The 27874-nt window shown below is 41.3% G+C and overlaps 1 protein-coding gene across 5 annotated transcripts; it reads left to right on the forward strand.

Annotated features, from left to right (window-relative positions):
- Nucleotides 1-2: 2 nt before the first annotated feature.
- Nucleotides 3-27874, forward strand: srrm3 (serine/arginine repetitive matrix 3). Of its 5 annotated transcripts, XR_013298101.1 has the most exons (17): nt 3-167; nt 243-313; nt 415-576; nt 9372-9676; nt 12802-12897; nt 14124-14216; nt 14693-14773; nt 14856-14924; nt 16454-16489; nt 17373-17423; nt 17724-17831; nt 18545-18698; nt 24098-24324; nt 25107-25352; nt 25410-25565; nt 26102-26236; nt 26621-26770. XR_013298101.1 is itself a non-coding variant. In XM_077592254.1 (16 exons), the coding sequence occupies exons 4-16, from the start codon at nt 9384-9386 to the stop codon at nt 26877-26879; spliced, it is 1869 nt and encodes a 622-aa protein (XP_077448380.1). In that variant the 5' UTR covers nt 3-167; nt 243-313; nt 415-576; nt 9372-9383; the 3' UTR covers nt 26880-27874. The 5 variants fall into 5 exon arrangements, 4 of the variants coding, with proteins under 4 accessions (XP_077448380.1, XP_077448383.1, XP_077448381.1 ...); XM_077592254.1 differs by lacking the exon at nt 26102-26236 and having other exon boundaries at nt 26621-27874; XM_077592257.1 differs by lacking the exon at nt 26102-26236 and having other exon boundaries at nt 24101-24324; nt 26621-27874.

A 27874-nucleotide genomic window follows, 5' to 3' on the forward strand; every position in this document is an offset into this window, starting at 1 on the left:
ACACGAACACAGTCCGTAGTCAAAGTATTAGACGCTCATTTATATGGCCTACTTTATTTTTTGAAGAGACTATAAAGACAAAAGTGCACTTATTGGTTGCCATTGACCCATTTGGATTGGGAGGGGCAAATGAGCACTTGATGGAGAGAAACATCCAGGCATCTCAGGTAAATACTATACTATAGTCTTGGAGTAAACTTGATTTTATACACACATAGTTCCTTTCCCCCATTGAAAAACAGATGCCTCATGTACAAAAGCGCCTGCGTGGAGGCCCGGATGAAGAAAACGCCTGCACTTCTCCATTCCTCCTGTAGGTATCACTCGGATGAAGCCCTCCGCATCGCGCTATGGACCTCCTCTTTGCTAGAGGACGCCGTCGAGCTCGCTTTGCCCTTCTTCTCTTGCCCACAGCTCCTCCGTGAGCTGTCCACTTCAGCACCACAAGCGAGCGGCGAGCAGGCTAATGCCGCAAAGGAGCGTCGAAGAGGACCAAGCCACGGTTCGACAACATCAGCACCGCCCAGAGCAACGAACGCGTGCCGATAGCCGCCAGGGACGCCTGCCACTCCGCAGGTAAGAGTTTTTCCAACACGCTTAAATCGGATCATCGTGTAGATCGATAGTACCGGGGAGGGGGAGAAGACTCTGTCAGCCGCCTAACAAAGGCGCCTTTTGGAAATGATCCGCTCGTTTAGTTAGTTTTTGGTCAACAAAGGGCGTCGGGGAGACGGTGAGACTGTTCCCCAGCCTCCTTTCGTTCGCTCCGCCGTGCAGATGGTGCCGTTCTATCCTATCGCTCGTCCATGTTTGGCAGCCTCGGCCAGCTGCCGCTTCATTGTCAGGCACCTCCCCCGCCTCCTTTCGCCCGTCTGCCTCCGCCTCCAGCAGCGGGGCATCGTGTCACATCTTTCTTTTCATTGTTGTTAAATGACACCAGCCCGTGCGGGTTGCTTGCCAGACACGCGTTTAGAGATCTTTGCACACTTGGAAGTAGATAGGTGGCCAATGTGATTGGACTTTGCAGGGGCGCTCATATTGCTATGGGGGAGGGCAAAGAGGGTTTAGGAAAAAGGTTTTCAGCTAAAAGCAAACAAAAAAAATCTATGAAATTTTACTGTATGATTACTGAAGCATTATAGTGTTTTTTTAGTTTTTTAATAGGCTGAAGACACTCAAGTTGTTGTTGTTGTTGTTGTTGTGGACACTAAATCTGAAGTCCTTCATGAACCGATCTTCTTGAAATTTAGCCAAGTAGCATGCGCCAATATCGATTTGTTCCTGGAGACTGATTTTTGTTTATTTTCAGCAAGTAAAGGCCATGCCATTTTGTGCTCAGCCTTCAGGTTGTTGTGTGCTGGGGCTGGTCAAATTCTGATAACCACATTAGATTTATTTGTAATTATCTAACGGTAAATGTCTAGAACTGCTCTTGATTTTGGTATATGCATAAATATGCATATGCGTATGTATATGTATATGTTTTTATTTACATTTCTTTTATTAAACCACTGTCTAGTAGCCTTGTTACTACTGTAAGAGAAATCAGCACAGAGGCAAAAGCAGATGCACTTGTTAATCAAAATGAAGATGAATCCAAAATATTTAGTTCGGTTTCTCTAGTCTGAGGGAATGGATTGGTGGTCCCCCTGCTTGGAAATGCTCTCTTTGTCCCTCCCATGGGTTTGACCCTGCTTTATGTCACCATGAACCTGAGAATAGCAGAAGTCCGAAGCGCCCTCCCTCCCTCTTAGCACATCCACTTGTGCATTGTCTCCAGTTTTTTTCCTCCTGCACGCACACAGCCTTCTGGCAGTCTCAAACTCATCGTCCTTGTGGCCTACTTCTTCCTTTTCAACGCTTCTGAAAGGAATCGCCACTCGGGGTAAGGAGGGCACGTGGAACAGTTGAGTGGCTGGCAGTGCAGGAGCAGCAGGAGCAGCTGGAGCTCAAAGATGAATGGATGGAGATCTGTGGGCAACATTTCTCTGAATAACGAAGCTCCTTTTTAGTCAGTGAAACTGCCATTTGCCTTTATGTCATCACGCCAGGTGGCAACTTTCTCCTGCTTATTTTCATCTGCATATTTTGGAGCGTGGAGCATTTCAGTTACGACTCTTGTAACCTGGCTACGTTCATAAATCTACGAAAATGGGAGAATATTCCCTTTCATTTCCTTTTATCCTGATAGTAGTTGTTTCTGGCTTTTTCTGATAATATTGAAAAATATTCATTGGTCTGCATTTTCTTGCTTGAATTTAATTCAATTATTTCCATTTGAAAAGCACGCCTTGCAAGCATGCCGCACTGCCTTCTCCTTCTTTTGAGGTTACCTGAGACGACTTATCTCTGTAAGTAAATCCTCTGGCTGCCCTCGCGGCGAGCTTGTCTCGGGCTGACAAAACAGCCAGACAATCTTCCCTCGTTCAAGCGTTTCCATTTTTTTTTTTAATCGTTCTTTGCCCACCCTTGTTTTCACCGGAAACGTCAGACAAAAATACCCGCAGACCGACGCAACATCTCAGCTGTCGCGGTGTGTTTTTGATGCGTTCTCTTCTTTTGAAGGAATTTGGAGGTGTGCTGTGTTTCTGTGCAGCTTTTGTTCATTGCATAGATATATAGCTTTATAGATGTATAGCATGATGATGATATTGTGCAGCCTTAATATGCTACTTGGTCTTAATATGATGAGGGGCATTTGACATTTGGATTTGAATCTCTTGACAATCTTCTTGGGAAAATTATTCATCGTGGTTCAACTTGCCTTTGATGTCTAATCCATATGAAGTGGGAGGGTTGGTCATTGACAGGCAATTTTGGAAATAGTATAGAATAAAATAGCTTGTTATTAGGGGCCACTAGCATTGTATTTCTATTTTTGATCCGTTTTAATATTTTTTAAAATAGTATGATTTTATAATTTGACCTTTTTTAAAGAAAATATTTTTTTAAATGCACTTATGTTTACTAATAAATACATAAATATTTACATTCTACCAGAACTGGCAACCACAGGGGGCCATAAACATTCTATAGTTGTCTTTTTACATGTTTTAATCAGGAAAAAAAAACTATCTGAGTCCAAAAATCTAATATTATGCGCCAACCCGACCGAAATCCAGTTGAGCGAGAGCGATAACATGACATGTGTCCGCAACATGTAACTCGAGCGAGAGTATAATTGCTGTAGACGAACAGCGTTGTCGGGCTTAATGAGCGACAGTTCCTCATCAAGCCAAACCAGCAGATGACAAAATGTCATCGGAGCCGAGTGTCACCGCGGGCTACAGTTGCATTAATTCATCCACGGGATGGAAAATAGGACAAAGTGGAATACGGGCAGGAAAACGGGAGCCAAGCTGCGAGCAAAACCACAGCTAAAAATATGACTTTGACCTTTCCCCCGCTGCACCGCGTAAAGGATTGACTTTTTCCAAAATGGGTTGCCATCTTGTCCTGTTGTTATCCTGCCCTCAAAGTATTCGGGTCGAACAGAAACACTGTTTTTTTCCGTTTTTTCCCGCGATGCATTTGCCGTCCGTGCGGTGCAGTCTAGAAACTCGGCGGACATTGAACAGCTTGCTCTTCTGTTAGATCAGACACATTCGCGGCGATGTGAAATTGCCGTAGTCCAAATAGTTTGACAAATCATTGGGGGGGGGGGGGGGGGGCACTCCAGCGTGGCTCCCCCTCCTCATATAGCCCTTTTGTATCTATGGCAACCTTCCTCTTTGGAGGGGAGTTAGCAGGTAATAGGCATGGATAGTGGCTTGTGAATTATTTAGAAATCAAGCAATGTATAGCAGGAATACACACTGACGAGTGACCTTGAGTTGAAAGATAGGGAAGCCATTAATGGCAGCCAATGTTTTAGTTTAACAGAGTCCATCTTAAATTGTGTCAGGGAGAGATTGTTTTATTGGTCATTTGTATATTTTTTTTGCACACATGCATTCTTGTGCTTATGCAACAGTATTCTGCTTTTTTCCCATTTTGCTACTTTTTAAAAAAATATTTCTATATATATATATATGTATTTACAAGCCACAAGGAGAGACTTGATGTTTAATTTATATAGCAGTCCATATTTTGACTGGAAAGCAGCTTAATTTGCACTTCAGTCAGAAATTAATAATGCATTGAGTACAAGAGTCAATGCCTTATGGTAATTAGGTGCATTCAAGTTGGCAGTTTTTGTTTGTTTGTTGTTTTAAGTAATATCTGAATTGTCGACAACGATGGTAGTCTGTAGTCTGGGTTTTTAAAATGTTGTTTTCTTTTTTTTTCACCAAATAATCAAAATGTATAAGAATATTGCCGAAATATAAAGTATATACATATTTTTTTGCTATCAGGAAGCGGAAGTAATGCCCATCGGCAAGAAAATATGCTAGCTGTCACGGGATTCTTAACGTTAAGATTAAATCACGCAAGAACGATTATGTATGAAATATGGAAATATTTCACTGCGCTTTTTTCTCTCTAAATTACCAATGTATCCGATCGGTACTCGGGTGAGGAAAATACTAAAAGGACGTTCAGCAAAGTAAGAACATCATAACAAAAGCTTTTTCTCATGGACTAATCTGTTGAGTTATTACTTTCTGAAGTATCTTTTTTGGGGAAAAATAAAAAGTAATTATTATTTGTTTAAATCCCCCGCAATTAAAACCAACTCGAATGAATGAATAGAATTGGTTTATGGCCCATTACTCTGCAGAGACTTCAGCCAGAGTGCTCTGCAGGAAACAGATGGTGATGGGGGAGGTGGGGGAGGCACTGCGTGGTTAGGTAGGCTGCCTGCCTGCCTGCCTGCCTGCCTGCCTGCCTGCCTGGCCAGGGGATATTACACTCAGCCTGCACGTACACACTTCCCGTGGGATTAATAAACAGGCTGGAGAAGGCCAAAGAAGGGCTCTGGCGGCTGTAGATTAGGGGGATGGGCTCTGATTATGATAGACAATGATGCACCCCGCCCCAAACAGCAATAACGCAACTCCTGTTCAACAAGCATACTTGGAAACGACTGTTTATTTTCGCAAAGGTACAGTCATCCCTCGAATATCGTGGTTAATGTAGACCAGATATGACGGCGATAAATGCAAAACCGTGAAGTAGCATTATCCCCATTATAATTACCACAATACGTTTTTGCCGCCTATACAGAAATACAAGTACATTTATCAAAACGTGTATATTTATTAAATATTACAGCTGTAAGCATGTCAAAAGACTGGATTGTATTGCTGTCTAAATATAATGTATCTATTTAAAAATTTAACTGCTTCAAATGGGGTACTCGCAGGGAAAATAGTTCCTTTCCGCTTGATATGAATCCCAAAAACAGGTAAATTTTAGTCCAAGTCCTTTGTCTTCTTGTGGCTATAGGTTCATTGTCCACGATATTCGAGGGATTACTGTATATACATTGCAGCCATTTTGTATTGAAATGTATTGCTGTCAACATCAGATAGAGTTGACTGAAATCTGACAAGATCTATTCAAACTTTTAGGGCACTGGCCTTGCAGTTCTGGGGTCGAGGGTTCAATCCCATGTGGGTTCTCATTGTGTGGAGTTTGCATGTTCTCCCCAGATTGAGGGTTTTCTTCGGGTACTCCAGTTTCTTCCCACATTTCCAAAACACGCATGGCAAACTGGATGAACACTCTAAATTGCCCCTCGCTAGTCTGTGCGTGAATGGTTGTTTTGACGCCATCCTTCCTAGTCGAAATGGATTGGGCGCCTAGTGCCGTCAAACTTTATTTGCAATGGGCTAGGATTATCGTAGGATTTTTTCCCCCCCGAAAATGTTCTTAATCCTTTTGCCGAGTTGCCGAGTTTGCAGATTAGAGTATCTTCTGCTTTTTGAAGATTTCTCAAAGTATACGGATTCCTTCCCCTGGCATGTAAACACATTTGCAGACGGATTACCTCTGAAACATTGTTTTAGTCCGACACGTCTTGACTCCTAAAAATAAACATCCAGCCATTGCGAGGCAAAAAACATGAACGCATTTTTCTATTCATGCCCGTATCGTCTCCGGAGGCAATTCAACGGCGTCCGCCATCGGCGTGGCCGCTTCTGAGCTCACGAGAACGCCGTAGACCTTGTTGACAGATGGCTGGAGGTTATGTGAAATGGGAACTGCCCGAGAGAGGTGGGATGTCCACGGTGGAATTGGGGTTTGTCTCATGTTATCACTCTGTGTTCGTGACGGGCGATGTTTCATGCATGGCCTCCCAAACAGGAGGGCGCCATTATTTAGTAGCCGCCTAGCAGAAGCCACTGATCTTGCCTTCTTCATGTTGACAGGTGTGTTTTTCTCCCTCTTGTGGAAAGAAATTCTGAAACCGAATTAGTTTCATCTCACTGACCCAAAACAATGTGTTTTCCACGTCAGGATCACTGTATGGAAAAATACTTGTTTTGTGGTTTCTGTTTTGATATGTTATCACTTTGGTTGCATCCTTGTTTCTTGTACTGTCTCGGTGCCTTTGTCTCTTGTGAATGGCCCATTCCAATTCCACCTGTCGGCCAATCAGCTTCCCCTCAACCTTTCGTGCTCACCAGGTGCATCTGGCTTCGTCACCTGCACTTGTGTAAATGAATTGCTTGTTTTGGTTCAGTCTTTGCCAGATTGATGTCAATCTTGTGCCCTCGTATTTCCCCCTGGTAAGATTTATTCGCAACTGAGTTTCTCCCTTTTTGGTTTTATTTTGTTTCTTTGCTACCCCAGCGATTGGATCCACTGCTTCCCCTGAATAATACAGTTTATTTGGCTTTCACATAATAGAAACAAATTAAACAAACAAAAACAAACAGCTATCATTAATATTCGACCATTGGCCCTCAAACCAAAACAAAAAAATAAAAATAAATCATTGATAGCCAGTACGTACTGCATGTCTGATGAATTAAGATGTGTGTATATATATGTATACAGACTGGCAGACATGATGACCATTCTTTAATGCTGCTGTCATGATTGCCATCTCGTACAATAAGAAATGACAGCCTTGCAGGCAGGAAGTTAGATAGACTGGCTGGGAAACAGAACAATCGGTTTGATGTATAGAGGCAGTTAGAACATAGATCCAAAAATTCATTGCGCGTGTATCGGACTTTAGCCGCAATAGGGAGGATGCGGCCATGTTTAGGTCACGGAAGAAATGAGAGGACTATTGACACAACGCATCCATGAATCAATTGGTGTCTCTTTTCACGGGCAATTCCGTCTCGTCCTCTGAAAGTCTTCCTGTCTGCGCATCGTCTCGTTTCAATTTGCAGTCGATACGCTCGTCTTGGATTCTGTTCACGTCCGGAAGTATTCTTCTCCTGAAGCCAAAAACTGTTGTTGCCGGTGTCGTTTGCAGATCACTAGGAAATTCTACCTCGTCTAGTAAGTAAACATTAAAAAATTAAAATAATTTGAACTGATTGCCTGCCATTGAAGGCCATAGCTGTCCAATCCATTTGAACTGAGAGGGTTGACAGTGATCATTTATTATTATTTTTTTATACATTTAATTGATCAAGTATATTAAGTTTCCTAGCTGGATGTCAAATATTGATTTTGAATCTGGTGGTTCTGAACCGTAACAAAACCTTATCAATCAAATTGTCCTTGCAGTTTCTCCCTGGCAGACCAAAACAATATCATTATTGAATTTTCTACCTCATTTCATTCATCTTCCGCTCCGTCACGGTCCCGATTAGCATATTTTTTGCCCCTCATCCTTCTCCCTTTTATTATGTATATTCCAGTACCCGTCGGCGGTGCCCCTGTTCCTGCTTTAATCCTGATATATCCAATGCCAAAAATGAATGGACTGCAATTCTGTAATTGCTAAAATGCTGAAGTAAAGCCATCCATTATAGCTAAAGTGGCGTTTAATATGAGCAATTGCTGGAAATTATTACACTGATGCCGCTCGGCATTTCCCAGACTGCTTCCCCCAATCTGAGCATGCCTGGATCCATATTTTTATTGAAAACCCTCTAGGAATTGTTCTGTTTATATCTTTCAAAAATGCTTATAATCCCAATACTTTAAGTCACTCAATCATGACACTCAGTGAAAAAAGTTTTTGATTATATGAAAATGTAGTTGAGCAACACCACCTTCTTGTTTACATACATTTACGTAACAATCCAATAGAATCTCTCACTATCCACTTATTAGCGTCCCTGTAGGCGAGTCGGCCATTTTGTAGCTTGCTTAAATTATCCAATTTCCTCCATACTGTATCGTTTCAGAAATCCCATGATGCATCACGCCAGTTTCTGTTATTTTTTGTTGTTGTTTCCAGCACAAATTCCAGTAATACTGCAAAAACGTAGCTTTATTGACTTTTATTCTTGAACACAATAAGCGAGCATGTCCATCAATTGTCGGCGCTCTGCAGAAAATCCCAAAGATTGAATGCAGCACTTGCAGATAACCTTCAGTCCCCGCAGAGGACTCGGCTCCCTCAGCCCCTCCTTTCTGTTTTCTCATCTTATTTTGTATCCAGCGCAAGAGAAGAAGCATTCCTTGTCAATTTGTCTCCCCGTGACGAATAACAGTTCCATTAGTCTGATGAGACAACCTCAGGGATTTAACAGTAGGCTCGTGCCTCCATATCTGGCCATGTCGGGGGGCGGGAGGATTTTCCTTTCATTCTCAAACAGCCTGTCATCTTTGTGTGCGTGCAAATAGTGATAATGGTTTGTTTTCTGACTTCTACATTGAGTGGCGCACACGCTATCTTGTTGAAATGTGATTAAGGAGAGTATTGAAAGAGGCTGACAGAAGAAGTCCAGCGTCACGTGGCTGCAGGGGTGCTGGAGCGGTACACACTCAACTAAGAAAATTGTTTGGACACTCCTAGCCTGGCACATTCAGACAAATAACCGTTATTAATATATTTGATGAATTATCGGCAATGAAAAATGAATTCATGAGAGACCTGTTTTTTGCCGTTACGTTCTAGTTTGGACTGGAAGGAGAGGTTTTCCAGGACAAGTTAACTTTTCTCCCGGAATACAAATTCCTCTGGTATTGGTGGCACGAGGACATTTTGATCAAGATTAATTGTCCTATTAAGTCCGGAGTGGAGGATGCGGGAGAGGGGGGGGAGACCTTCACGTACCCTGGAGTCTCCCACTGCAAATGTAATGGCTTCATTTTTCATGGAGGAGCCACACATGAGAAGCCTAGACATTTAATCATTGTCATACAGGGTTAAATCCCAGACCGGAAGACGGCGTGTACGGGGTTTACGTTGCATTTACGTAGCCTGAACGCCCATATATGATGCACAAAAAACAATTTGAGTCGTCCTAACTGTTAAAATTTGTCTTTTTTTTGTGTTGTCTGTGCCTTCACAGAATCCAGAGATCATGTACGATGCGGCAAGGGTGCCGTCTCCCAAGGACAGTGCCAATGCGATGACCAAGTCTTTAGTTCCTGGGCCGGGAGCAGAGATGGGGGCAACTACGGGAGTTGGGGGCCTGATGCCCACGACAGCCCTGCGAGCGACAACTGAGGAAGGACAAACGGCTGCAGAGGCAGAAGAACCCAATTCAGAGCCGCTATTGGTCAAAAAGCCCAAAAGAGAGATCTTGGACCACGACAGGAAGAGGAGGGTGGAACTCAAATGTATGGAGCTCCAAGAGATGATGGAAGAGCAAGGGTAAGAGTCTTTCCTTGTCAGTTAACTGCCTCCATGTTTGATCTGGAATAAGCATACACAGACGCTCCCCTACTTACGAAGGAGTTACGGTCCGAGCGATTGTTCGTAAGTTGCTTCAGTGCTATATTTTGTATTATAATTTATGTTTAAGGCCTATATAAGTATATTGAAGGTTTATATAAGTAAGTTTAAGGCTTGTATAAGTAACACAGTATGTACATGTACGTAATAAGATACATAAAATGAAGTTTAACTTACTTTTGGAAGATGTACTCGATGCTTAAGGAGATGATGGAGGAGTAGGAGGAGGAAGAGGATGATTTTATATCATGAGGGTCTTCGTCGTCGCTGGAATGGGTTTCAAAAGTGACTTCCTCCTCCGTAACTTCAATGTAGGAAGAAGTTGAGGGTCGAGGAGAAGAAGATGAGGGTTGATGAGTATCTTCCTTGGAGGATTTACTAGAAACTGGCCGAAAGAAGCCATCTAACGACGATTGCACAGTTTTCTTCTTTTTTTCATCATAAATGATGAGGTAGCACTGTATGGCATCATTCAATTGATGGCGGAAAAAGGCGCGCAATACAAAATCTAACTTACGAACTTGCAGCATCTCTTTCCGAACATTTTTCGACATATGCCATATTCGCAGACATGTTCGTAACTGTAATTGTAAACAACAATGTAATTGTTCGCAACTCGAATGTTCGTAAGTAGGGGAGCGTCTGTATCAGTGTCTGCCAGCGTGGTGGAAGAGTGTTTTGCCCTGCTTTCAGTTTGATTCCCGCCATTGTTTGGTTTGATGCTCCTATGGGATGAGCAGTGATTAGTCCTCTGCTAATTTGGCACTACATGCCAAATGTCAGGCACTTCTAATCTTTGGTGGGTTGGTTTTCAGATGAGAACTTTTACAAGTTACGGTGGCCTTGGGATATTTGATGCTCTTCCAACTGAAGCACTTTTGTGAATAATGTAAGATAATAACTATATCGCAAGGTGTTTAATTTAGACGCAGTGATGACGCGTGATTAGACACCCCGTGGCGCTTGAGTCATTTTCCAGCTCGCTAATGAGCGCTACTCGTGGCAACTTGCTCTCACACACATGAACCTTGAACATATGTTGTCGCAAAGCTGTTGTCCATCTGCAAGTGTGCACTCAGCCGGCCCTCCTTTCACACTATTCGACTGCACCACAGAAAGAAATATATAATCTAAATACTCCGAGAGCTTCTACTCAAATATTTCAAAAGAAATATACATAAATAATTCAAGTTATCCAAATATACATACCTAAATGACAAACCAAGCTTGTTAGCAAATCCTTTTGAATCACTAATTGCAAATGTAAAATACTCCAAAGCGAAATACAACTGAACTCAAACACAAATCTAATCTAATAGAATTCCAAGCAACGTTGCAGCCAGTTTAAATAAGTGATTTCCTGGCAAACCACCACCGGTACTCCTAAAAACAACATTTAATTTATCCTTTAGAGAGGTTATACTCATTGGTAATTCGCTGCCACTCTCTCAGTTCACGAGGATTTCAATCCAAAGCAAAACAATGAAAAAACACGACCCGCCCTGTCTCCAAACTTTTATTTTACCGACGAGAGACTAGTCTGAAAGCTCTGCAGTCTGTCATTCTGGATAGATTGCAGGACTCCTTTTCCTTTCTCTTTGTTGAGCCTTTCACCAAATCCCCCCTTTCTTCCTTCCAGAAAGCGTGCAGGGGCTATTTTCAAATGTCAAGGAGCCTCTAACACTTGCTAATGTGTCATGTGCTGAATGTGGGAAGACATGAATTTAAAGTAGCTTTTCGGGGTGTCTACTGTGGCACGAGTGTGACAGCTGCTGAGTTGAGAGATTGGCCAAGAAGACACGATGGTGCCGTCAGACCTCCCGGGGTATTTTCCAGCCATTGCAACTCTCCATCACACTTGTGCTAATCCTATTCTCCACACTGACAATACACTGATGGTGGCGGCAGCCAGGCTAGTATCCGCTTCTTCTTAATCCTTGAAAAGAAGCCGCCCCATCCTACCCTGAAATGAACCACGGGTTAAGGTAAAGCAAGACGAATTTAGCTGGATAGTAGAATTTAACGCAAGCTAATTGATGAGTGAGACGCACAAAAAAGACACTTGAGGCTTAAAATTCATGTTAAATCAATCATGTATGGCAGTAAAATGACGTTATCCAGGTGTAGTAAAAATTAAGGTGCTGTTGCAAATGCGCTGGTTTCCAATCGCCTTGTCGCCGTAAAGAAAAAAGTCCAATCGTATATTCCGAGTTCAAATTTTGTTTGTTTTTGTCCAACTTTACAACGTCTTTTTGAGTCTTTATCCGTTTTAGCTACCGCAACCAAGATGGCGCCGTTCAAGTGGTAGCCGGCGGAGGTAGCTCCGTCCACTCTTGCTCGTTTAGTGTTTTTCCTGCTTTTCTCTCTTAATGATCTGATTTGGTTATTCTAAATGATCCCATTTACTTTGATTTGCTTTGTACTTTGTGTTTTTGCTTTGTTGTTCTGTCTAATCACCCTCTGCTACTGTCACAATGAAATTTCCCGAATACGGGATGAATAAAGTTATCCAATCCAATCCAAATGGAATGGACATCCACTCACTATCTTCATTTTTAACTGAAGGAGGTCGTAAAGCCGATCGCAATCAGCCATTACTCCACCCCATTTATTGTGTAATATCTGGCTTATGGCCACATTTCTACAGCCTTATGACTCTCTCGGCCATTTTATTTCCACGGTTGGTCTCTCCCACTCATTAGAACTCATTCCTGCAAACTCCGAGGGCAGAATGTCGGGAGGATGGCAACACAAGCGTCGCCACCAGCATATCCGCTGGGTCTGCGGTGCCCTTTTCTGACATGTGTTGACCTGCATGTGTTGACCTTTGCACAGTGGAGGAATTCTCGTCCGTTTAGCACGCATGCCACTGGCTGACAACTTTCCGCTAACAAAAGACTAATCTTTATGGGTCACAGGAAAGCATAACATAACACTCTACATTGTTAAATGCCATTGATGGTGTTAGACGTCCATGGCATTTTGACACAGCCTTGTTCAGGTATCTATAAAATACTCACTTCATATTATGTTCTGCTTCTTAGGTACATGGAAGAGGAGATTCGACAGAAAGTGAGCACTTTCAGACAAATGCTGATGGATAAAGAGGGAGTCATCACCAGAGATGGGCCACATACAGTGTACGTTGATTTTTTTCTTCTTCTTGTGTAGTAGTTCCATTTCCTGACATGTTTTGGTTGGTTAGGAGTGTGTGTTTCCTTGTGTGTCTTGTCCACGTGATTCTATGACTTCAATTGCTGTGTCTCTTTTGGCTCTCCTTCCCTTGTGTGACCCAGCTGTTTGTGATTTTCATCAATCCCTGTCTGTGTATTTAAACCCTGTGTTTTTTTGTGCGTCCATGTGTGAGTATTTTGTTTCTATTATGATCACCCTCGGCTGCGGGGTGCACAACTTGAGGTTTTAAAGGAAAAAATAATTACAAAATAATAAAAATTGAACAAAAATACTAACTTATCTGGGGAGGATGAAAACGAGAGTTCATTTTTTCATCACTAGAAAGAAACAAGTGAGCCGTTCTAGCTGTTTCTGTTTCCGTTCGTTCAGACAAAGTCGTATTAATGGCCGTATAGTTGTTTTGACACTAGCTGGCGGTCTGGAAAGTAATGACCGCCATGGGTGCCCTGTTTTCTTCTAACAAATTCAATGAAGGATTTTGCCTCCTCTGCACTTCAGACGCTATCTGCTGACATTGAAGTAGAGCACGATGAAAAGTGGAGCCTTGGTGTACAGGAGGCAGGGACTTGATAAAGGATAACGTGGCGGTTGACATCACTTTCTTTTGTTTCATAATTTGGGATTTCAAGCCTTGATTGTGTGTGACTTTGCTTGGATGGATGTTAAAAATGGAGCAGGTTGTAATTAGCAAAGTTGATGTACCCTCACTTCCCAGACACTCGGCACTTCCTCCAAACTCGCGGTATAACTCGAGCATTACAGAGGCTACTAATGGATTTTCTTCCTCCCAGACAAATTGAAGTGTCCAAATACGCGAAATTATGCGAGCTAAATAAAAACTAAAACCCACTCATGTCTTAAGTAGTTCGAGTGTATTGAAGTCTCATTGATAATGAAATCTAAGACCATATTGCCATGATGAGATTCCCAGTTGTGGTTGTCTCCCCCCTATGTTCTTCTTTTATGTGCCCCTTCACCCTCTTTTTTTTAATTTTTTTTTCCTTTACACTGTCTTTGCTAATAGAGGAACATCTCAATGATCATTGCCCCATTTAAAATAACCTCAGCATATCGTAGCGCTCGCAATGCCTATATAAATGTTTAACTCAACTTTTGGAAAAATCAACAATCACTTCCTAAATTGTTAATCCTCTGTTTTATCATGTTTTAGAGTCAACCACGTGCACTATTACCCCGAAGATGAAACTGAATTGGATGGCAATGAAGACGGTGACTACGGCGATGATTATCAAAGTGACAGCAGGTCTATTACATACACAATGCACACTGTTGCCATTCTTAACTGATTGACCTAATCCTAATGGATTCTACTCTATTCAATTCAATAATCTCAATGTACAAAACCAGGATTTTTGGATCAAATTAGCAAGTTTTTTTTAAATCATTTATTGAGGAAGCTAAAATTCCCCTGACATTTCCTATTCAACTGAAATGGCCTATTTACATTGATATAATACACATTCAAGTTTTGACTCTTTATAGGGGTTAGGGTTAAAAAAATACAATAAAAATCCTAGTGTCCACAGATTTTAAAATCATATTTTGGGAAATACACCACAATATTAAGATTTACTGGGGCTCTAACGCAACATGCCATCTCCACATATGTGGATGGTTATATATATTTTTTTACATTAATCATCATTATTTTTTTAAAATATTACCTTGTAACCCCCATCTTTTAATGCTAACCCACTTCTTTTTTTGTGGGTACCTCAGAGTAAAAAGTAAATCCAGCAGCTCTCCATCCCCCCGTCCAAAGAAAAAAAAGAAGAAAAAGTCTAGCCGCCGAAGAAGTCGGTGAGTGAAAATCGAGAAAATTGCTGCTAAAATGACAACAAACAAAAATAAGTCTGTAACCTTTCTGTTTTTGTCCTCTCAGGTTTGGCAGCTCCTCACCAAATCGCAGAGAAAAGAAGAAAAAGAGCAGCAAGAAACACAAGCGCGACAGGTACCCTTACAGCGCCATTCAACATCATAGACGTCCAATCATGTGACTGTTTTCAACCTTCTTTTGTACATTTAAATGACTACATTTGAAGCGGGTGGGCGGCTCATCCTCTCTTCCACCTCACGCACACACAATCAATGTTACCCTCAGGACAACAAGCAATTAGAATGTTGTCCCTTAATTTGTCAAGTTGTCCAAAGTGGGGCCAAATATACCACTCTAACAACAAACTCTCCATTACCAAACGCAACCACATCCTGTTCCCCACCACTGAGCCACCACCCTTCTGCCTGCGTCATTTTTTAATCCCTCTCCTCCATCACCTGAACATCACACTCCTCCTACTATGCAGTGCATCTTGTTTAATATCATATGACAACACATAGTATATTATCAAAATGCGGTAATGCTTTCTATTGTCATTAATGCCAAACCTAATGCGAGTAATGCATGCAAGACAATTGAAAATAGCAACACATCAAATGCGCAATGAACCCAGACGACACAATTCATCCCAATATTAATGATATTATGACAACCTGATAAACAGCAGAATTAAAATTCAAAACCACTCTCACCTATAGGTAGATTATGAAAAATATATATTTCGATTTGAGGGAAAACTACTACTTTGCTGATTTTACTTACCTTGGATACCATTAGGTCACAGCACTACTTGATACATTTAATTTTTGTGCCAGGTAAGACTAGTGTCAACTCAAAAATAATGTGTGTGGGAGTAAAGATGGCATCACTGTTGTTTAGTTGTTAACCAAATAATGGAAAGTGTCTAATGTTTTAGTATATCGTGATAGGGATTTTTTTCCCCATATTGTGCAGCACCATGCGCAGATGCTGTTGATAATGTATCATTGGTGCAAATGGGACGAAACAAAAAGGGTTCCACCTCAGGGACAGCCTCCCTTGTTGATTGGTGACCTTTTAAGCTGCACATGAGGACTGGATTGGGGGAGGTTAGATACAGTACTGGATATTTCCTATAGTCATATAGCACGTTCATTATTAACAGCTTTTCAATACCATTTTAATTTTGTCTCGCAAACACACGCACTGTATGCAGCATTGTTCATAAACAATGAAAACAAAAGCTCATATCTACTTGTTCCCACTGGGCTCCTTCCAATGGGAGAATGATTGCAGCAATAATTCATATATCAGTCTGTGACAGTTTTATTAGTCCTCTTCACCTTTTCCTGCACTGCCGGTGTTTGTGTAAATCGGCAAGGGAGATGAGGCTTTTCTCTCCGAAATAGCAACAACGCCCACAGATGTTCCATCGTTGCCATGGAAACCATATTCAGCGTCTGTTATTTGATGGACGCGTTGTTGGACCCGTTTCAAAATCCACATTAGTTTGCAGCCAATTAAAGGGCAGTGGGTCAGCATCACAAATTCCAGCATGGCATTATGTAAAATGGATTTTCTGGTTAAAAAGAGATGTCTTCTATTATATCAATGAATAATTCAGTTCAGAAGCGGTCTAATAATAACCATGTTTACTTTTGTAGGTCAGCTTCTGGCTCCAGCAAAAAGAGGAGGTACAGGTATGTTTTTGGAAAAGAGAAGATTGTCAATTGTGTTATAAATCAAATTAAATGATATCCAATGGAAGGACAGTGGGAATAAATATAACAAAGTTTTTTGTTTTGTTTGAACCCGAAGTTTAACTTTGTAACAAACATAATTATTCCCAGAAAAAGTGAAGAACAGGACACTGAGTTTAGATTTTTTTTTTCCACTTGAATTTAGAATGTACTAAATTTGTACTAAATACTGCATCATCTTTTACTAAATCTGCATCCTGTGTACAGTACATATCCACAGAATTCACAATACTACAATTTTTTTCCCCCCACCTATGCCTATTTTTTCATGCCTTTTGGGGACCAAAATTACGTTATATGCTAATCTCTCAGAAATATGTCTCTTATATTTTACCCCAAATGCAGCCCTTGTTTTGGATCAAATTGTCCAGTGTCCAGTGAGTGTATCTACAATATATTTTGTGCTCAAGGTTCTTAACCATGGTTTAGATCAGGAGTCGGCAACCGCCCTTCTATTTGTTGAAAAGTCGTTTGTATTTGAACAAGCCGAGTCCAAGAATCTCTTTTGTGGAGCTCTCCATTTTGTTTTCCCACTTTGTAACCCAATTTCCAGTCGAGTTCAACGAATCTAAACGTTCTGGTGTAGAAAAGCATTGCCCTCTCCTGGCAAGGTTGGCCAATACATGCACACGGCTGAGGAAATAACGGACCCAATGCGGCACACCAACCGCGGCTTGCCGACCCCTTGTCTAGATCCAACACGTCACCATATTGAAAATTGACTTTTTTTGTCTGATTACAATTGATTGTGTAGTATAGTAAAGGGAGTATTCATTTGTTAAAGGTAAAATTGTTCTTTAACGGTTTGTCGCTATTTTTCCAGGTCTGGCAGCTCAAAGGAAAAACACAAAGACAAAAACAAACAGAAAAAGAGGTGAGCATTCTTTCCACGTAAAGCTCATTTTTACATTAATGCTGCACATTTTGCCACAATTCTCTCAATTCTGGGCAGCAGGTTTGTCTTCCCTTGGTATTTGTGTTCTTGTTTTATTTATTTTTTTGTCTAATTCGGTCCCACACAGAAAATTTGAGGGTATATTGGCTCAATCTAAAATTGTTCAGCCGTGCCTGGCCTCGCTTTTTCATCCAATCAGAAAGATGGCATACTGCACGGGTGTAGGCGTACATACAAATTCTTTCCTATTTGTCCGTCTGTGCGTTCGTGCCCGTGTAGGTCCCCCGCCGAGACCCCCAGGAGGAGCGTGCAGCGCCAAGGCAGCTGTTGCAGCAGCCGTAGCGCCTCCCTGTCATCCACTGGAAGCGCCTCCAAATCTCCCAGCAGGTATATTCCGCAAATCACATGCGCACGCATATTTTTCACAATTTTGCTTTTCCATTTTTCCCATTCAATTACCTCCATTTAGACTGACTATGCTATTGTTAAGAACGGGTTTATCACTTGAAGACATCCCATACCTGTCAACTTGTACGTTTTTTTATCATTTCAAATTGTGTACACTGTACAAAAACTTTTGTATGGGATTTTTCAAATTTTTTTTAAGTAAGTTTTTTTGTAAAGCCGATCTCGTCTTCCCCATTTGGGCTCTAATCCGGATCGTCTTGGTCACTGGTAGTAGACGAAAACGTCATTGCCGACTGCTAATAGTATTGTCATGCTTTAAGCATCATATGTGCATCCCCCTTTCACCCATCTGCCTTTTCACTATATAAATAAAGTGTGTCAGAAAGCCGTCCATTTTGGAGAAAACTTTCAACTTTTCCGTGCGCCCTATGTGAGTAAATATGTGCCGTGTTGCACTTGTACAGATTTTTATTGCTTAATAAGGGGAATTGCAATCATTAATAAGGGGAGCAATGGGCCAAGGTTGTCCATTTGAAGGGCCTGCCAACCCTCCCTTTTCAAATAGATTAGACGCGCGCGGTCAATGGCAGCTAACTTCTTTGCTCTGTTACTCTCACGGACGAATACACGCATCGTGCTTCCTTTGCAACGTGCCCGAGACAAATTGCAGCTTGTGGCTGGTCTCTTTTCAGACTGAACTCCAAGCACAAGAAGGAAGGAAAGCCGGCAGGGAGCGCTTCGTTATCCCCGGGCCCCAACAGTCCCGGCGTTTGGCACAACGGCGACCACGCCCGGCGTCGCAAAGCCGGCAGAGTCAACCAAGCCGAGGGCGATAAGGTGCAAGATGTAAGTCATCTCCTCTTTTCTACTTCTTTAACCTCTCCCTCCCAAAACTGCCTTTTCTTTCTTTCTTCTCCTTATGAATCATTCGCAGGGCACACGGTTGTCCTTTTTATACCATGTGTAGAACCTGCCGTCGCTGTTTTTTTGTTTTGTTTCTGGCTTTCTTTCGACTCCTTTGCCATCAAGTTTATCGTTCTCGTATTGTGGCACGACAGAAAAAGATTCCTGGTATGTGTGAGTGTGTTAAATGGGGAACTTCTGATTAGCATATTTTCTTGAGCTGTCTCGTAACACAGAATAATAAGGAAAACAACACGTGGTTATCGTCAACTTCTTCACCATTCGAGTGTTATCATTTATTTACATTTCTACTGGATCTATTTATAAAAACAAAAAAAAATCAAATAATCCACACATTTGGACATTACGTTTGGGGATCGCAAGTCCCACTTATTGCGGCGTACTTGGCCCAAAATGTGGCGTCCACACGTGAAAGCCTGCTCTTAATGGGGTTTAAGTCTATAAATGTTCATTTATCGGCAGCCCTCCCAGTTCAAATGAATCCGACATCCATTATCTTCAGATTAGTTTAAATTCGCAGCAGAAAAATGAAAAAAAGACCCACAATTGAACATTTTTTCAGCTTTACTGACACTGAAAGAGTTAACAAACAAGATTTTCAGATCAAGACAGTAAAGCGACTTTAACATGAATAGTTTGGACTAAAATAAATCCACTCAGACTTAGAAAATAGGTCCGCACCTCAACAATTTAAAGCGTGTTAATATATCATATTCTTTTAAACGGAAGGTTCAATAGACAAACAGCTCCTTCATATTTATTGTATGAGTTTACAAAAAAACAGATATGATATTGAAATGAAAGTCTTTAAAAGTGGCGCAGTGTTGCCTTCTGTTTTGTATTCTTGCATGTTTTCTGAGGCCTCATCTGATCTCTGTCTGCTTTTGCCATTCACTCTTATTTTCTTAATCCGTTTCAATGGCATTTAACAATGAATAAATTCCCCAATGTCTTTCTTGTTTATATAAAAAGCACTCAAATGCTTTGGAGCTGGACCAAGTAGGTTAACTGGGTACGTGGAATCGTTTCTTCTTGTCAATCCAGTTGTCTTTCTGTCAAATACGTACCAGCGTTATTCCGTCGTAGGTCTTCCTCTACTCCGGGGGTGCTAGAGCAGCTCCGTGTTTGGGCTTATGTCCATTTCTGTGTGCATGTTGTATTCTCGGTGTCGGGATATTGTCGCAATGATGGTGGAAAAATGGCAAATCATCTACTTTTGGGAGGTTTTGACAATATTTTTTTGATGTCTTTGAATTTTGCTTTTCAGGTTTGAAAATGTTGGTTCCATTTTTGTAATGGTCTTTTTTTCCCCTCGCTTTTTTGTTTTTGTCCCTGACTTGCGTGCGTTTGGGCCTGTTTCATTTAAAGATATTCTAAGATGCTTTGGAAGCAGAGATGTGTGAGGTATGAGAGAAAATTCATCGTATGTATGGATTTCATGTCGGACACTGTCTATGAGTTGGGATTTTTAAAATTGTGTTTTTGCTTTCAAGTGGATACTAAATCAAGTGAATCTAAATAGATAATTACACAATGAGCTAAAAGAATTAATCGAAAAGAAGACTAATACCTATAATTTTATGTTTTGGTGCAAATAAGCACAGGCACCAATCGTTAAAAAAAAGCATTGATTTAGAATGCCACTTCGGGACGACAATAGGAATTAATGAGTTAAAATCGTTTTGATGTCTGAGAAATACTGTAACTTAGCTAGTTTGTTTCACACAGTGAACACAGTCTATTTTGTTCAAATGATATTATGTTTTTTGTTCGACTTTTTGAAGACATTACCAATATTTTGCTTTTTTAAAATGACAATAGGAAGTCACCAAGTCAATAGGGCCGACATTCGCTTCACCTTTAAACAAATTCAATTTACAAACAAGAGAACAGACTGATTCCAAATGTGTCTTAATAGTAGTAGAGGCATTAGTGTGTCATAATATTGGTGGTGATAGTAGACGTGCTAGTTGTATCAGTAGTGGTCAACGTAGAAAAATTGGATACGGTGTGAAGAAGGTGCAGAAACTATAACTTTCACTTCCTCCTTTTTCTTCGGCCTCCTCATTCGTGTCATGTGACTCACAGCTGTTTCTTGTTGTTGTTGCATTTCAAGTCCCCCCTCCCACATATGGTCCACATTTGCCAGCTCTGCATGATGCACACCACACGCCCCCCTCCTTCCATGACATTAACTCATTGGTTGCCATTGACTACGTTGGACGTCCAATCCATTTGAGCTGGGAGGGCCGGCGGCGTCAACATTCGTTCGCCGCCCATCCTCCCAGTTCAAATGGATGCGACGTCTATTCGTGATAAACTCGCGATGAAGAGTTTTAATTTAGAGCCACGTGATTGGACGTCTCTCGTCGTCAATGGCACTGAGAGAGTTAAACTAGTGTTTCTATCCACTTCCCTTCCCCTTCCTGTTTGGATACCAATATGGCTGCATTTGTTCCAGCGAAAAAGACAAAGCAAATCACGTAGCTTCTAGAGCAGGGGTGTCAAACTCATTTTTTTGTCGTCGTTTGGCTTTCATTTCTTTATGTGTTCCAATTTATTAATTCATCAATTGACAGCGTTTCCGATTGTGCTGATCATTTTTGGACAGTAGTATAGATTTTCTATTTGTGGACAGTAGTATAGATTTTCTATTTGAGCCTCTTAATAGAAAATATTATCTTGTAGTTGACTTAAAAAATGTATTTACAATGTTTTTAATCAGAAAAGAGGGAAAATATTAAATATATTATATTTATAATATTTTTAATATTTATATTATAATATATTATACTTTTTTATTAAAACAGAAAGTGTAAATATTGCGTTTTAAAAATCTGTGGATCAAAAGACCTAAATATTCAGTTAGTTATGGATCTAAAAATGTTTTATTAGTAAGGGAAAACATCTTTTAATCAATTGTTTTTCATTTCAAAAGCAAACTAAATATTTTTAAATTACTATGCTCAATACTAAAGTGAAATTTTTTATTTTTAGATTTTAAAAACAGCTTTTTAAACTAAAACAAACTGAGAAAATACAAATTTGGATTTAAAAATGATTGATTTGCGCTCCTAATTTACCCTCTCGGGCCGCACAAAATTGATGCGGTGGGCCAGATTTGATCCCCGGGCCGCTACTTTGACACCTGTGTTCTGGAGTCATCCTAACTTTCCATCTGGATCTTTAAAGTCTTCCATTTCTTTTTTTTCTTGGTTTGTTTATTTCTGGTTGGTCTCTGGATAAAAAATGTAGCGTTGATACTAAAAGAGGTCATTGTCTTTTTCCCATATCGCTGCGGAGAACATTCCCTTCTCCTGTCTTCTTTTTTTTCTTTCTTTCTTTCTTTCTTTCCTTGTTTTGTTGATATTGCATACGTGTCACTGATCGAAACGGAAGGTAGGTAACGCTTTGCCTACGCACGTGATCTCTATGCAGATGAGAATGTGACAAGCACCCTAGCCTGAGTGACCGTCAATGTTTCTCTCTCTCTTTTTCTCTCTGTTTTAAAAGTGGTCTTTCCCCCCAAAAATAAAATGGATTTACTTGAAGATTTTAGCGGTACTCTGAGCTCCGTTCTTTATTTTTGGTTCAACAAATTCATTCTCACGTCTAGTTTTTGGCTATTTTTTCCTGCACTATAAAAAGAAAAGAAAAACTAATTTACGGTAAAATACTGGTTTGTAAGGTTGCCAGATTTTTAGGGTTGGATAAAATCAAGAAAAGAACAAAAACATTATAGTGCTTTATTAACCGTCACTTTTATGGTAGATTTTTTTATTTTACAGAAAATCACTAAAACCAGAACGACACTAAAATAAGCGCAATAACCACTGATCGCCCCATCCAAGATGGCCGCCACCGACTAAGAAAAACGAAAAAGGGCTTTTAGCTCAGTAGTTAGCACACCCGACTGCCACACTAATTGCTCGGGTTCAAACTCTAGTTGGATTATAATACTTTTTTTACAGTAATTTGAGGTATAATCCATCAACGCTTGTATTTAGTACACTTTTATATTCTACCGTGAATTTTAGATTTTTTTTTTCTTTTGTCAGTGTGGTTCATTTTCTCTCCCAACATTTGTTATTTTGCATCCTGTTTGGGTAAACTGCATCTATTTAATCCCACAATTCACCAACAGCGGGTGCCAGTTGGCACTGTTATCACAATACAAATTCACTATTATTAAAATATATGACTTTGTTCTCTCCTGCGTGGAGGACAGACAACTTTTTGAATGCTAAGATTTGACACCATCTGTTCATTTCCCAGTAAAAATGGATTAGCAGATGACAAAGTCGACCTTCTGCGGCTTTAACGTAGATAGTTAAAAAGCTCAAAGTTGTGTTTGCGTGAGCGTAAAAGCGGTTGATTCTCCTCGGGAAGAAAAAAATGATGATTGGGGAAGTTGGCGGTCCTGAAGAAGCGCTCCAGGATTGATTTCCACATCCCGGTTTTCCTCTTTTGCTTTGACTTCTATTCCATTGATTTCCATGCACTGACAGGGAAGCGTTTTGTGTCTTTTTCTCTTGCATTTTGTGAATCTAATGATGCACTTATGTTGCCCCACTTTTCCCTTTTCTTCATACCTTACCTACTAAAGGAGGGAATACCACTTTATTGGTAAGTGGATGTTAACCAGAAGGGAGTTAAACAAGAATAAGCATTTAAAAAAAAACGGAAAAGGGGTCGCTGTTCACTTGTCAGCACGTCTTCAGGGGGAAAGAAAAATCCAGACAGAGAAAATTGAGTAGCAAGATGATTTTTTTTTTTAACTTTTGGTTTCCGATTTGACCGATTCTGAATAATTGTGATCTTGATTTCGTTCCCTCCATTTCTGTGATGTTCCGTCCAGTCGTCTTCTCTTTCTGTTTTTTGTTTCATTTTCTTTGAAATCATGACTTTAAAAAAATACTTTCCAAAAGTCCTCTTTTTTTTTTTTTCTCTCGACATTCTCTGTAGCTCTTCACTTTCTGCCTCTGCTCTATCATTTGATTCACTCTTTTCGCTATTATTCTCCCTCTCTTCCTTCTCCTAATTTAGTTTTGTTTTTGGCGGTTATGATTTCTTCAAGTCATTCTGGTTTTGCATGCCGAGTATTGCATGTGCTGCACCATAGAGGACTATCTATCTATCTATTTTATCTATCTATAAGCCATACGGAGAAAACCTAGATCTTTTTTCTTCCTGATGTTATCTTTCTTTGGTACACCGTAGCGCTCGAAAGTAAAAAAAAAAATGGATGATATTCTAATGCTTTTTGGTCATTTTTCTCCTTTTTTTCTTGTTGTCCTTGTTGGGCATCATTTTTTTCATAGAAGCTGCCCTTATTGGCCACCACGGGCCCCACCGGCATCCCGTCGACTTTGCCCAAAGAGCAGAAGCAGAAGCTCCACGGCGCCACGGATGGAGGAAGTATAGAAAACGTGAGAGCGAGCCAGCGAGGACGGAACAAGGGCGCAGAGTCTCCGGCTCGCAGCAGCGACTCGGCGCATTCCCACCGCAACCACACTCGCAGAGCAAGAGGCAGCCGACAGCAGAAAAAGTAAGAAAAAAAAGCCGGTTATAAACCAAAAATGAAACTTTTCTAAGGTACTCGCGTGATTACGCGTTCTCCCGGTTTAAATTGGCTATCCTTGTTAATGTTGGGCAATGTGATAAATATTAGTAAATTAAAAAAAGAAAAATCAACTATAGATTGTTGTTTGGGGTAACTAGAACTATTTTCTTTTCGATTCATTTATATTTTTGGATTTACTCATCCCAAACTTTACATAAAATGAATTGAATATATTAAAACAATATATTCATGAATCTATATTTTTGTATTTTATTTATTTTATTCATTGTATTTATTTTATGTATTTAATTCATTTTATTTATTTCATTGATTCATTTTTATTTATTTTATCTATTTATTTTATTTATTTATAATTATCATAGAGGCCTGGCATCTATGTATTGGACATCACATTATTAGACCACACTAAAGTATATAAAATTTTCATATTGTAGTCTGCGTAACCCAAAATCAGATATCCATGTATTTGTGTTCATTTTATTTTTCATGACCAAAAATAATCCTAAAAATTAGACCCTATTAAGGGTTAATACCAATTTTCAGTGATTCCACTATCTAATCCCAGGCTGGTATAATATAAATCAATTCCTTTCATTTTGGAACGATGTCCATCCACTTCCATGCACAATTAATGCAAACATTATTTTTTTTAAATGGATCTTTTGCAGTGGAATCCACTTGTAAGAAGGTAAGCTTTCTTCTTCTCTGCATTCATTGCCCCATTAATGCTACTTTCCTTCGCTCAGGACAAAGAGCAGGCGTTCTTCCAAGCGGCAGCGGCGCTCCAGTCGAGGTCAGCCGCACACCCGCAGCCCGTCGGCGTCGCCGGGTCGCCACTCGCACGCGTCGGGCCGAAAGAAGGAAGCGTCCCGCGGCAAACAGAACCCGAGGCGCCGCAGCAGCTCCTGGAGCAGCGAACGCTCTTCGTGCCCCCGCCGGGACCGAGGCCTCAGCAAGGCCAAGTCTCCTCACAACAGGCAGAATTCCTCCAGGTGAGCGTTCTCCCGTCATCGGCGTTTTTCCCGACTCTGACCATGTGTTCCACGCAGAGAGAGGGACAGCCCAAACCGCGGCGGCGGTGGCGGTGGCGGTGGCGGCGACAGCGACGCCGACAGCCGGGCCCGTCGCCGCTCTCGCAGTTACTCGCCCATCCGCAAACGGAGGAGAGATTCTCCTAGTTTCATGGAGGCTCGCAGAATTACCAGGTAACCAAAAGCTTTCTGGATGTCGTCCAATTAGTCAACCGGGTCAAGATGTATACTAGTATACCAATTTTGTGCCTTTTTAAATAGATATAAGCTTGAAAACAGGATTTGGATATGATTTCCTATTGTACATTGAAAATCACATAAATAATAATAGTAGTCTAGTATTTGTCGATGATGTGTTGTGGTATTCAGTCAAAGAGTTACACCTATGTTAAAAACGTCTGTAGACGTCTTACTGTCAATCAAAATAGCGACCAAAATAGTTTGAGTGTGCAAAATGACCTTTTTGTTTCCCACCGATGCCACTACTAGGAATCCTATCCGAAGGCTTGACCGCCAATGAAAGAACCCTCCCAGTTGAAATGGATTGCCGATCAACTTTATTGTCATTCGTTTTGACCATATTATACATACTTTTATTATTCCGAATTCATCTGCAAGCAGGTCAGCAGAAGTGCATTTAAACCTTGTTTTGTAGTGCAACTGATCCCATAGAAGCCGATGTTAAAAAATGATGTCGTCTTTCACTCCAGTCCTCAAAGGTTCCGACGCCAAGGCAACCAGATGCTCCCGAGCTGCGGGCCAGTTACCGTGGTAACTGTTGCCGTGCAGTAGGACCCCGCTAGTTTGACTCCCGAAGCTTGACGGAGCAGTAAAACACCCGCAGAGTAAACCTGACTTCCTCCTCCTGTTTTTCCTTTCGCCTCCTCCACCTCCTTTTCCCCAAAGGCTGCTCACCGACTCTAACAAATGTTCAACTTATAATTTCATTGACAAAAGAAAGAAATTACACTGGTGCGACTTAATACGACTAATGGCTCGCCATTGGACTAACCTCACTGTTTTTGTCTGCCGGTGTTTGTCTAGAATGACAATTTCTTTGGGGTGCTCATGACTTCTCCGCCACAATTTCAGCTTGGCTATTAACCCGAAAACTAACGACACACGGTTCTCTAGCAACGCCAGGGCAATTTGTACTTTTTCTAACCCCTGGCGCCTGCTCTCTTCGCTTCGCATTCGCCAACGTCTCCTTTGCACGTTCTCTTCCGCAGCGCTCGAAAACGTCCCATCCCGTACTACCGTCCGAGCCCGTCGTCGTCCAGCTACGACAGCAGCCCCTCGCGTTCCAGCCGCAGCTACAGCAGCTACAGTCGCAGCCGGAGCCGCAGTCGCAGCCGCCATCGCAGCCGCAGTCGCAGCCGGAGTCCAAGCGGAAGCCGAAGCTGGAGCAGGAGCCCGAGCTGGAGTCCAAGTAGGAGTCGTTCTCGCAGTCACCACACTTACTCCAGCCGTAGCAGCTACGACAGCTGAGGACAATCGGTCGCTCTTGGACTATCCGCTCTCCACGTTCGAGTCTGTAAAATTTCAGGAAGCAGCGCTCCGTCTTTGGCGAGAACCCGAGAGTTTGCCTTTCGACAACTGGCTGCGGTGGATTGGAAATATTACCGGGATGTCATTGAAGGTCAGTGTTTGTTTTGGGGCTTTCACACAAACGATTGCATTTTCTTTCAAACAACCGTCGCTTTAACGCGAGGCTTTTTAACTGGCACTTTATTCCAATATTTATGTATTACGATTGTTCTTAGAAGTGGTAAAACAATGCCCATTCCAATACACGACAGTTTGGCATACGTAGGTCGATACCAATACTGTACTAATAGCACCAAAAATAGTGGTAACTGAGAGCAGTTCAGTAAACGTTCCTTCCCTAACTTCAAACGGTTTGTCCGTTTACTAGTGATAAACAAATTGACATACACGGCACATGATTGGATGTCATGGTTTTTGTGTGTAACTGGCGGCCAGGCTGTTAGTTTTAGAATTGCCTGATAACAATGACGTCATTCTTTTCCACCCTAAAATTATCGTTCAAATCCACTGTTGACGTGTTCAAAGGCAAATTCCGAAAAAGTCTCCCAAAAAATCAGTCTTTGCAGCAGAGCCGGTGCAACAAATCTTGCTATTCGTTGTTGGCACGTCCTTTGACTTTTTCCACAACGCAACCAAAATCCAAAGTCAATATGTAGTAATGGACGCAGAGTCAACGCGCGCAAAAAAAGCGACCATTTATTTTAGACTGGCTCCCCCCAAAGACCTAGACCGGCAAACCCAGCCTGATTTTGGCCATGTGCCAGATTCATTTCATTTGTTACGCTTTGGGCTGGATTTCAAAACCCATCCTAAAGGTGGCGCTAACAAGTTGACTTTGATAATGTGTTTCGTACATGGCCAAATTCTTGCTGGCTTGCTGGGCAAGCAAATAATCATACCTGTCAACCTCTGCCGATAACTGGCCTTATAAATGA

The sequence above is a fragment of the Stigmatopora argus genome, chromosome 22 (assembly GCF_051989625.1).
Source record: "Stigmatopora argus isolate UIUO_Sarg chromosome 22, RoL_Sarg_1.0, whole genome shotgun sequence".
In the NCBI taxonomy this organism is placed as follows: Eukaryota; Metazoa; Chordata; class Actinopteri; order Syngnathiformes; family Syngnathidae; genus Stigmatopora; species Stigmatopora argus.

Excerpts from the sequence above, each read along its gene's own strand:
- srrm3 (XM_077592254.1), top strand. The coding sequence starts at position 9,384 with ATGTACGATGCGGCAAGGGTGCCGTCTCCCAAGGACAGTGCCAATGCG. Across the intron at positions 9,677-12,801 it reads GAGATGATGGAAGAGCAAGG|GTACATGGAAGAGGAGATTC; the intron begins GTAAGAGTCTTT and ends TCTGCTTCTTAG. Across the intron at positions 14,217-14,692 it reads GATTATCAAAGTGACAGCAG|AGTAAAAAGTAAATCCAGCA; the intron begins GTCTATTACATA and ends TGGGTACCTCAG.